The 12,699-nt window shown below is 38.1% G+C and overlaps 1 protein-coding gene across 1 annotated transcript in view; it reads left to right on the top strand.

The window, feature by feature from the left end:
* Positions 1–12,699, top strand: part of grik3 (glutamate ionotropic receptor kainate type subunit 3) — a 186,502-nt gene that overhangs the window by 152,310 nt on the left and 21,493 nt on the right. Inside the window, exons 11-12 of the mRNA XM_056251631.1 lie at positions 6,458–6,681; positions 11,753–11,871. Coding sequence (XP_056107606.1) covers positions 6,458–6,681; positions 11,753–11,871 — 343 coding nt within the window. The remainder of the gene's footprint in view (positions 1–6,457; positions 6,682–11,752; positions 11,872–12,699) is intronic.

The following is a 12,699-nucleotide window of genomic DNA, read 5'->3' as shown; positions in this document are numbered from 1 at the left end:
AGGAGACAGACAAAGTTGTGCTGTTATCTGCAGTCTGAGTCGCTCTGTAATGGCGGCTTCTTCCCCGCGACTCAGTTACTCACATAGTCCCCGATCAGCACACTGTCTCCACCTACTGTCCACTGTGAGTATCACTCATCACAAATTCACCATAATAATTGAAGCAAAAGTAACTGAAACAATATCATAAACACAATAAAATAAAATAAAATACATACAGAAAAAATATAATTATTCCTGTGACAATACATTCAGGGTGTCACACCAGTATTAATGGCTGCCTTAGCATGTCATTTCTTCCTGTTATAGTAATTAATCTTTGCTCCGGTGGATAAGCCGGAAGGTTATGTACCAGCGCTGGCTCATTGTCTCGCTGTACTAACTTTGACTTGGACTATGTAGGACCTTTTAATACATTTCACAGTCCTGAGCACTTTGCCAAGCGAAATCATTCTCGTTACGACCTGACAAGCAAAGACAGAGTCCTTAAAGGATTATCACAGAAGATATTGACATGTCCATTGTCCATGAGCGAATATTGATATTGTGTCTCAAACCTGGCTGTGGCTTTGGCGTAATTATCTCTCTCCTATCCAAATGCATTTGTTTTTTATAAAATGACAGTCCCGCTATAAAATGTGGTAACCTCCTTGTTAAAGGAGACCATTGCTGTATGATATTAGCTAAAGCGGTTTACCTACTCTAATACAGCATGAGTTACCATGATGGGGGATTATATCCATGACGTTAACCCTATAAAGCGTACTGTATTTGATTCGCAAATCAGCAAAGCTTTGATCATGTTGATCATTTAAAGGCAAGTCACGCTTCTAAATAATCAACATTATTAAAGGGGTCATCGGATGCCCATTTTCCACAAGTCGGGATGATTCTTTAGGGTCTTCATGTAAAGTTTGTAACATACTTTGATTAAAATTCCTCAATGGTTGTGTAAAACTACGGAGCCCGGGAAGTCACCTGTGGGGGAAAAAAAAAACAATCCGTGGCGACGGTTTTGCAATCCGTCCCCTCAGTTTATAAACTGTACTCACGAATTCTTAAACTGTTCCCTCGGTTTAACTCTTCGTACCCACGGATTAATAAACCGTACCCACGAGTTCCTAATCCGTGCTCTCAGATTTGTAAACCGTGCCTTCAGTTTTTGCAATCTGTACCCACAAATTCATAACCGTGCCCACGCTTACGCAATCCGTACTCACGGGTTTGTAATCCGTACTCGCGGGTTTGTGGCCCCTCCCCCAGTCTGTGCCGCATGATTCAACCAGGCCTCCTGTTTAGGTGCGGGACGCGGGATGCATTGCATTGTGTTTAAACCTCATTTTTTAAAATGGATAATTTCTTGGATTTTCTTAAAAAAAACTACATTTAGGCTACTTGTATATTTAAAGTCCATTTTTGGGAGGAAAAAGCTCAGTATGGAATAAGCAAAAAAATACTTCACATATAAAAAAGAAATATAACACAAACACAAGGTTAGGTTAGGACTATAAAATAAAAGATTCCTAAATTATTTTATGATTAACATATTACTGTCTTAAGTGAACTCATTTATAGTTATAAACGCAAATAATAATAATAATCATTATTATTATTACATTTAGGCTACATATTTAGATCTCCATATCAGACGCTTTTATCCAAAAAAGGATCAGTCATAATACAGGTTAGACAATAATAATACAGGGCTAAGATGATCACAAATAAACACAAGATTTTGACGCATATCCAAGTGTTTGTGCGAAAAAAATAATAATAATAACATTGACGTATTTTCAGATTTTTGTTTATGACTTTTTGCCCCTTTATTAAACATTTAAAATATTCGCAAATTAATATGGAAAAATAATCGATTTTAGTTTCTAAGATCAAATTAGAACCTGGAAATGATATTTTTCCAGAGCCATGTCTCTGGAACCATACAGAGAGATGATTTATAGGTGATTTATAGGCTAATCATAATAAAAGTGTCTGAAAAATAACGAGTTTATTTAAACGATTTTTATTGTTTAAATAAACTATTTTCTAAATTAGTGGCGGCTAAACATATCTCCATCTCTGCTGTAAAGCGGATGCACCGAGAAATGCACCTTTCGTATTATATAATCAGACGGTGTTTGCTTTCGATTCGAATTTGTTCGTTTAAAAGTGGACATTTCAAGCTTTAGATAGGCTTTTGTTTCAGTTCATTTACGAGACACGCTCCGGAGATCATGAAAGCGCGCCTGATTGTTTTATTTTATTTTACAAAAGCACAACGTTTTCTTGTTATTGTGAGTTTACACAAATAAAAGTAGTTGCGAATAATGTATTATTATTTTCTGTATGACCAGAAATGATCAATTATTTTAAGTTGTTTCCACTGTTGATAGGGAAATGCAAGTGTTTGCGCCCGCGCCTCCCTGCCATGCAGTGGGCTTTCCGCACAAACACTTGGATGCATCAAAAACTTGTTTATTTGTGATCATCTTAGCCCTGTTTTATTATTATCTAACTTGTATTATGACTGACATTTGACGAATTGCTTTGTTCATTTTTTTGGGGGGGGATAAAAGCGTCTTCTAAATAGGCCTATGTAGCCTAAATGTAATGATAATTATTATTATTTGCGTTTATTACTATAAATGAGTTCACTAAAGACAGTAATATGTTTATCATAAAATCATTTATGAATGTTTTATTTTTATATAACCTAACCTTTTACAGTTTTGGAAATGTGTTTGTGTAATAGGCCTGTTTCTTTTTTCACATGTGAAGTCTTTTTTTGCTTATTCTATACTGAGATTTTTCCTCCCAAAAATGGACTTTAAAGATACAAGTAGCCTAAATGTAGTTTTTTTAAGAAAATCTAAGAAATTATCCATTTTTAAAAATGAGGTTTAAACAATGTAATGCATCCCGCGTCCCGCACCTAAACAGGAGGCCTGGTTGAATCATGCGGCACAGACTGGGGGAGGGGCCACAAACCCGCGAGTACGGATTACAAACCCGTGAGTACGGATTGCGAAAGCGTGGGCACGGTTATGAATTTGTGGGTACAGATTGCAAAAACTGAAGGCACGGTTTACAAATCTGAGAGCACGGATTAGGAACTCGTGGGTATGGTTTATTAATCCATGGGTACGAATTGTTAAACCGAGGGAACAGTTTAAGAATTCGTGAGTACAGTTTATAAACTGAGGGGACGGATTGCAAAACCGTCGCCACGGATTGTTTTTTTCCCCCCCACAGGCGACTTCCCGGGCTCCGTATAAAACAACACCCTTTTTACCTCCTCAAAAACAGCTCTGTCCTCAGCGACCCGTTTCAGTGCATGTCTCTTTAAATTATAATGAGCAACTGTGTGTTGAGTGTGTCGTGCTCGTCTCTCATTCGCATTTGCTAATTGCTAAAGGCTTTCGTAATGTTAATAAATCTTTAATGCATTACCGGTCATCCAGGAAAATGGTTTCTGTCATATTCTCCACCGGCTGTAGAGGTGAAGACGACAACTTCCACGATTCAGCGAAATCAAGCCGTCATCAAAGCTACGCCTTCGTTTTGAATAAACGACCTCTAGTGGCGGAAAATTACATAGTGTGCCTTTAACTAATGCACAGATAATCATGAGTTAATGAATGACTCGTGAAGAACTAAACCATTCATTAATGATTACTGCATCAGCAACGAATAAAGAGTCCATCTGATTTATAGATTAAGTAATATATGAACTGCAATTAATTAAATGTGTCATCATTTATTAATTCCTTAGCAACATATAGCATTATCTAATAGTGTAAAATTAATGTTACCACAATGGGTCAGCGGCATGTTTTTCAACTTCCAGCTTGCAACCAAGACCGTCTTGCTGGTTAAACTAGTTAAGAAGGTTGACTGAGGCACCATCATCTGAAACTGTTTTCTGCAGGGATGTCCTTGTCCTCCGTGAGAGTCCGTGTCTTGAATGGTCACTGCGAGAGGACAAAAGAAAAAAAACGTGGGTTTGTTAAAATCTAAATATTTAATGAGATTGCAGACAGTGGACACACTGGAGGTTTCCTTTCTCTTGGTTTTCTTCCTTTCTCCTTGTTAGCCACACACAGCACTATATTTTTAGGCACTCAGGTCTGTCAATCAGGCTCTTTTCACAACCACTGTCCAGAAGAAAGAGACCAAAGCCTGCAGGAAAGACAGAACAATACAAAGAAAGGCAATACAATTCAACCAGGACGGGTCACAGCAATGAAATGTCACAGAAAGTGTGGTAGAAGAAAGCAAGGACATCACGTTGTGATGAAAATGCTTCAGTTCATGGTGGTTGGATTGCAGTATTTTGTAAAACCAGTCTGAACCCCTTTGCGAGTTTCATCATGTTCTGGGGAAGGAGTCAGTGAAGCGTGCACCGAGCAGCTGGTTTCATTAACCTCCTGTCCAACCCTGGAGAGAAGGAAGCAGGGTAAGGCGATGTAAATGGTGACCTTCTAAATATGCATCCAGATATCAGCGAGCGAACGCCTGCCTGCTCTCGCGCTTCATCGAGAGGGAGGGAAGGCAACAGCAGACAGCGAGGAAACTAGGCCACTTGTTTCAACAGTCGAGTCACCTTGGCAATCCTGACTTTGAGCCTCTGGGGTGTGAATTCGCCCGTGTTTCGGAGTGTGATATGATGGTTTGTGTGCTGTCATATCTATGTGTCTCACAAGAAAGACCTTTTCACATCATTTCTGGTCTGGTAACAAGTATATATTGCTCTGTTTTGTCATACAGCCTGTAATTGCATCAACATCAGTACAGAGCCTATAGATACTTTCATTAAAAATGAACAATTGTTTTTCAAACAAAGGACTTCATCAATTGTAATAGTTCTTTTGTTTTCTTCAGAAAATCATGAAATCAAAATGGCCTCTATTTACTTTCTTAATACACATCCCGAGTGTTATTGTGAGTGGTTTCATCTGTGCACATTATTAGGAAACAAAACAAAACGTTTGTAATCTTTGTTGTATTTTAGGAAAGGAATAATCTTGGTAACACTCTACAATAAGGTTCATTAGTTAACATTAGTTAATGTATTACAGTAACCAACAAGAACTAACAATGAGCGATTCATTCGTTACAGTATTTATTAATCTTTATTAATGTTAGTTTATAAAAATACAGCTGTTCATTGTTTGTTCATGTTAGTTCACAGTCCATTAACTAATGTTTACAAATACAACCTTTGATTTTAGTAACGTATTAGTAAACGTTGAAATTAATATGATTAATACATGCTGAAGTATTTTTCAATGCTAACTATAAGGTAGTTAACCAATGTTAACTAATGCACCTTATTGTAAAGTGTTACCCTAATCTTGTAGAAATGACTGCAAAGGCTTGCATGATTATTTGTTAAAAGATTGCTATCTCGATTCAAACACCCACAGATCTTATTCCTAAATGACAACAATTCAACTCTGTCTATTAAACCATTGACAAAATCGTTTGCGCTGCTGACCAGAGAGAGCAGTCGTCATGTTTAGGTATTAAACAGCTTCACAAACAGTCTTTTCAAACACACAGTATCGTATTTCTGTCCTACAATAATTCAGATTATCACAAAAGTACTGGGATAAAAGTTGATATATATAAGTCCAGATATAAACACTGATGTCTACAATAGTGATCAGAATAGAGCAAATCACCTTTTGAAAGTAACTTGGTGCTTCAAATAACAATTGCATCGATTACATCGATTACAAGTAACTGTTAAAAATGTATATTTGTCCTTGAATCGAGATTTGTTCAAAAATACTTGTTCATCCAGTAATAAAACAAGTGAAGTCTTTATGAGTGAGTCATTGAATCATTCACTCAACCGTTTAATAAAATAATTTTAAATAATTAAAATTTGTATTAAATTAAATAGACTGCAACAATTAATATTTTGTCAGAACCTCTAGTAATGTACAGTTGTCTGTTCAGAATCGTTGGGGAATCATGATTTATATTTGAAACAAAAAAAAACATGATTCTCATTTTATCCAGAACCATGTAGCTCTAGTTAACACTATCGGTTAGGTGTAGTGTAGAGTTTAGTGTAGATGCTACGTTATTTTCAAACGCCTTTAAAGCCACTCACTGGACATTTCATTTCCAAACTGCTGCAATATGTTTTTTTTGTTTGTTGCCAGATTCTGTTTTGGATCAAACTGAACGCATTTCATTTTGAAAGTGCAGTGAAACAAGCAAGAAGCAAACTAGTATCATTTTTCAGAAAATATGTTGCACTTTTCATGATACAGTTCATTCGTGATGTATAGTCAAGTTCAAGATATCCTGTTTCATTTGGAAATGTGTCACGTTAGGGTTTGGTTTCATGTTGCATTTCAAAGAATAGCATTGACTAGACTGTCAAGTCTATGTTGTTTGTTTCCAAACACGTCTTCGATTCATTTGGATTTGTTTGTTTGTCCCCTAGAGGGCTGACCTTGCCGTGGCTCCTCTCACAATCACCTTTATGCGGGAGAAAGCTATCGACTTCTCCAAGCCTTTCCTGAACACCGGCATCAGTATCCTGTACCGTAGACCCAACAACACCAACTCCGGCTTCTTCTCGTTCCTGAACCCCATGACCCCTGACATCTGGGTCTACATTCTGTTGGCCTACCTGGGAGTCAGCTGTGTACTCTTCGTCATCGCCAGGTGAGCGACAACACACTGTGACTATTAACCTTCATGGCACCTTGAGATATTTGCTTTGAATTCACTCCGTAAAGCATCAAAGGGCAAGCAGTTATGCATTATTAGTGGTGTTTGCGAAGGCTAAGAGACCAAACCTTACCTGGGGATTAGAATATCAAAGAGGTTTGCTGGTGGGATTGCTTCTGTGGACATTAAAAACCTGCTTGACAACTGCCTAGCAACTGTACTTAAGTGCTACATGCAAATGGAAAATATTCAGAAGAGTGTAACACCTGCATAGCAACATCAGATTTTTTTTTTTTTTAAATCATATTTTCAAATAGCCCATATTCCATTTTGTCATCTTGCAAAAAAAAGGGCTTAGATACATTTATTTGAACCTGACAAAAGCTGTAGCATCAATTGCTTCCAGATGACTCTTGATTTGAAATGCACTTTATGTGTAGCTTGTCCAAATGCTTTTAAGGGCCACTATACACAGACAAATGTTGACTTTACTTATAGATATTCATACATTTGGCGTTTTGGCAATTTACATTTAATTTCAGGTATTTAATCAATGTACTGTATGCATTCCCTGAGAATCAAACCCATGAACTTGGCATTGTTAGTACCATGCTTTATTGTTAGAGCTACAGGAATACTGTATTTTGTAACCAGGGCTTGACATTAACACCCTATGCGTGTGGATTTCAGCGTTGGCGTGTAACGCAGTCGCTCCTACTAGCCACTTTGGCGGGTTGAATTTTATATAATATACATTTTTCAATTGTAGTCTTTTAAAAAGGCATCTGAAATAATAAACTAAGTGCAATGTTGGCAGTAATATTGATTTTTCGATACATATTGATACTGAAATATCTGAAACTCTTCCGCAGAATAGATACAAAAGATACCAGCTCTCGCTCTCTAATCTCTCCGACAGCGAGTCGACTCACTCGTTTTATTTGCTCCGGATGAATGTTGTTGGTGGTACAGGGCTGAATTCTGGCGAGGGATTGCGCGTATTGACCACAATTTTACTTATTCCCGCAGATTTTCTGCTCACACCCAAAGTGCCTGCACATAAAGTATATTGGCTATATAAAACAGTATAATGGGTCTTAAAGTGACAGTAGCCTAATATACCGGCTGCCAAATTATGAGATGCTATTAGAAATATCTATATGGTAGTTATTCCCTATGGTATCAGTGTCCAAATTGTGGCCAGTGAAAATGCTGAGTGGCTAGTAACTTTGAAAAACCACTAGCCACAGTGGCTGGTGAGCAAAAAAGTTAATGTCAAGCCCTGGTTGTAACCCATTCTCACTCGGATACTGCCGCTTGTCCAAGAGTTACATGTGTGTTATAACGACAGCAAAGACGTCTGTTTACTGACATACCCGCAAAGCCCATTGCTTTTAATGAGTAACATTGCTGTCAATTTTTTACCATCATGAAGTTTCTTAAAACATTCTGATATTTTTGGGTAAGAAAGATTATATTTTTATTTACAGTGTAGATATCTTTGAAGACAGATGCTTTAAACCTACCAACTTTTTAACAATATTAAACATGTAACAGGCAGATGAAAGTACAGTCAAAATTATTTTCTTCACAAAATGACAAAAACGCTCTATAGAAGTATTCCTGCTGAATACTAAGACCTGTCAAAGTGTGAGAGAGTGAAACTGAGAATGTGGTTACTCTTAATTTTGATGACATTCCCTGACTACAAGTAACTTTGCAACTACATGTCAACTAACTCTCATTACAGTATTGGTAGACTTATAGGTTAGGGTTAGGGTTGCTAGAATAAGTTGAAATGAATTTGCAAAGCTGCTTATAGTCAGTGAATGTCTGTTGAGGAGCATCAAAATAAAGAGTTAGCAGATATAAAGCAGAAAGTCTACTAATACTCTACTGAGAGTTAGTTGACATTAGTTGCAAAGTTACTCATAGTTAATAGAATGTCTACATTTTCCCCTCTGAACTCGAGCATGTCTCAATCGTTCATGAGACCCACGGAAGCCAATGGCAGGCGGCAATTTTTGAATTGAATTTGAGCGTTATAGCAGATGGGAACATTGAACACATTTTAGGTTTGTAACAAAGACATCTTCGGCCTCTGAAGACTTGGAATGGTGCAGTTTGGAGGACTTATACAGAGCGTGTTGTGACTGTGCTTTTCTTTGCCTATTAATGTCAAATTATGTCAGTATACATATATCATATCATATAATTCATCATGGTGAAGTCCCTTACCCGTTCACGTCAGTCTGTTTACACCAATGGTTCCTCATTGAAAGCAGTTGGTAGGAGACGTCTGGAGTCTGTATTGCGAGTGTGAGGACGGCTTGGCATACAATCTGCCACAGATCAAACTGCTATTAAAAGTTCATATCACACAATTTGCAGTCCAGTCAATCATACAAAGACTGCTTTCCAAACAGGTTTTTAACACCCCGTTTGAGGGTCCTTTGAGTGGCGAGGAGCACCAGAAGTGTTTAGCAGCTCTCACTGAAGGGCCTTTCAGAGTGACCATTAATGAAGAGTTCAGACACTTGAGGCGTTACAGAAGTCAGTACATGTAGGAGATCCTTGGCCATTCGGTGAAGCTGCTTCATGCCTGAGACTAAAAGGCTTCAGGTCTCATTAAAAACACACCAGGTTTCAGCTCTCAGGTCTCGTACAATTAGCCATCAGGCGAAACAGCTTCAGGCATAAAGGCATCCGACCAAACTGCAACGTACAGTATATATTATATTGCCATAATTAGATGCACTTTGAACTTTTGTCAATTGGCACAGGCAGCTCATGAAACTGTGCATTGTATTACTAAGGGACACATGGATTTTTGAAGGTGCTTTTTGTGATAATAATGTACTATGTCTAGAAGCCCTTTGTCTGAAGCCTTTATGTCTTAGTTGTTCCGTCCAATGCTTCATTGTATGAGACCTGGGACCTGAAAACTGACATTGTTTTTCATGAAACCTGGAGCATTTTAGTCTGAGGTGCTGTTTTAATAAATTACTGGGGTTTGAGGATGTCCTTAAATCAGACAATATGACCATACTGACAGTTTTTTTCGGAAAACTTTAGCTTAAGAAATGTGCTTGTTCCACATAGAAGAGGGAAACTACCGTATGTACAGTATGTATTTATTATCAAGGGCATTTTACATGATTTATTTATATTTTTTTACTTGCTTATTTCTTCTATTTAAAAGCGAAACGTGTATTTTCTGTGACGCAAGCATATCCAAACTGAATTAAAAAAATAAAATAAAATGTCAAACATGTTTCCAAACACTCCCTGTCTGCCATTGGTCGAATAAACAGATGGCCCAGCCCCAAACTCACGCCATTGGTCGAGCCAGTGTTGCTATATCAGCTGGTCGGGATGTTAAAACAAACAGAGCAATGTTTTCAAGCATATTTTTTGCACTCTTCAGGGAAATCAGCCCGAGAAATGCATATTTATTGATGTCTCTGTATAATAAGAATATTAGAAAACAATTACATAACATATCATCTTTAACGTAAGACAGTGAAAAAGTAATACACAGTGATGTATTACCAGACATGCAGACTTTTCCTATTCTTTTTCCCCCCTGGTAATGAGTGAAAACATGCACACAGACCAGTGTAATCCTGCAACGATGCTTGAGCTCTGCTAACAAGTCCCCTGACGATACCTGCGTCTCTCATCTTCTCAAGCATCTGCTTCCAGACTGACGATGATAAAGGACAGGTGTTAAAAGGGAAATTACACACATCTGCAGTTGCTGGGAGTGTCCAGATTTAATTATGTTATAGTTTAACGAGCTGTTGAGAAGAGCTGAGACACTGCACTCTTGTCACAGAAAGTGAGATACTTGCCATGATTTGAACAAAATGACCACCTGAAGTGGCCAATCTGTGATACATTTCCCTGGGGTTATAAACGCCTTTGGAACGATTGTAAGTCTAGTTTAAAGTTGAAAGTAAAGTGCTACTCTCATACTAAGAGTTCATGATTAGAAATCAAAAGTCATTTATACAGTCTAACCCGTCTGCTTTAAAGGACACCGTGCACTTTGTGCAAGTAACATGAGAGAGTAAATTAGCAGATCTCACTATATGAAACATTAATGACTATATTACAGAAATATACCGGTAAGTGGTGTTTGCTCATGCAAATCTGGCTCTTGCTCCAGTAATTTTCACAATGTCACAAAGTTTCACAGTTTGGGAAATCACTTTGATTACAGATCAATTTGGTGTCATTTGTGGTCCAGAACTACAGTTTTAAAGTCACCCTGTTCTCAATTTTATTCCTTAACACTCATCTTTGATCACCAAAATGACATATTTAAATGTTTTTTTTCCCTTGAAAAACAATCTTCATGTCTTAAAATATCTTGAATGTAACTCGACACCCTCGCCTCATTTAGTATTTGCGGTTCTATGAATATTCAAATGAGCCCCGCCTCCACTCACTCACTCAGCTCAGAGATCCACTGGTTGACGATCACACGTTGATCTGATTGGTTACAAGATCGTTTGTGACGTCAGAAACACCAGCGATTTCAAACCGTGTTTTTGAGACTGTCTTTGGTTCACTTGCAGTTTTAAGCAGAAAATACTCAGCAATGCTGTCGACTTATGAATTTGCACATGGTTTGTCTTAAAGCATATTAAAAACACCACACAGACACATAAACAACATGAAACGCTTGATTTTCACCATAGGGGGACTTTAACGGTCTGTTATGCTGCTTGATATTGCAGACTGTTATATCAAAATAATTGCATTTATTATCATAATTATAAACACAATGGTTTGTAGTGCAAATTATTTGAAGATTTTACAGTTGAATTTCTTAAAGTCAATAATTGTATCCCTTAAAACTCATCTTTGATCAGCAACATGACGTATTTAAGATAAAACAAAGAGACTGTCTTTGGTTCACCGCAGTTTCAAGCAGAAAATACTCAGCAATGCTGTCGACTTATGAATTTGCACATGGTTTGTCTTAAAGCATATTAGAAACACCACATAGACACTTTAAATGTGTCATGTTTGTGACTCTCTCTGGCTCTTGCTTCAGGTTCAGCCCGTACGAGTGGTATGACGCCCATCCGTGTAACCCAGGCTCCGACGTGGTGGAGAACAACTTCACGCTCCTCAACAGCTTCTGGTTTGGCGTGGGCTCCCTCATGCAGCAAGGTACGCTTCTACTGCAAACTCAACACACTTTCCAAACAAGCCAGAAAACCTGACAACAGAGTGATATGACTGTCTTCCACCCCTTTACCTGTCAAAACCACGGAGTTCAGTCTCTTCTGACAGGAGGAGGGAGTATTCGTCTTGCTTGTCAGCGAGGCGGGGATGAGGGGTGTCAAACATCTGTCACACACACTGGCAGGTTAGAGGGATAACAGCAGCGTTTGTTTGCTGACACTCAGAGACCTTCAGGAGTGTGAGTTTGAGGTCGGGATGACAGTCGACAGAAGACTGTTTCAACGGTTGCACAGGCACAGTGGGACGTCTCTGTGGTTCGTCTGGTTCTTGTTTATTGCCTGTTTCAGTCGTTCACCGGGGCTGACGTGCAGCTTCAGAGGGACACCAGAATCATTGGGAAATTAATATAGGCTTTTTTGAGATGCCAATGACTTTGCCTTGAACGTAGACGAGAGTAGGCCGTTACTGTCAGGGGAAGAGGAAGAAAAGAGACGTTGAATTGGACAACATCCACTTCTCACAGTGGAACGGCAATCGACTACAGCAAACTCTAAAATAAATCAAATTAAAACAAAACGAGGGTAATGTTAATAGAAGACGGTAACAGTTCTCTGATTATTTTCTGTTGGACGCGTTGTACCGATCAGCAGATTCAGTGAATCTTTAGACTGATTCAAACTCGATTGAACCTGATTCATTAATAGAATCGACAGTAACACTTTCCTTAAAGCCTTTATCTATAATGCATTATCAAGGTATTCATAATGTACATCATAATGCATTATATATGTTCATAAATAATTGTAACCAAAG

This window comes from Rhinichthys klamathensis, unplaced genomic scaffold (genome assembly GCF_029890125.1).
Source record: "Rhinichthys klamathensis goyatoka isolate OS25496 unplaced genomic scaffold, OSU_Roscu_1.1 h1tg000087l_1, whole genome shotgun sequence".
Classification (NCBI taxonomy): Eukaryota; Metazoa; Chordata; class Actinopteri; order Cypriniformes; family Leuciscidae; genus Rhinichthys; species Rhinichthys klamathensis.
This window is presented reverse-complemented; position numbering and strand designations above follow the sequence as displayed.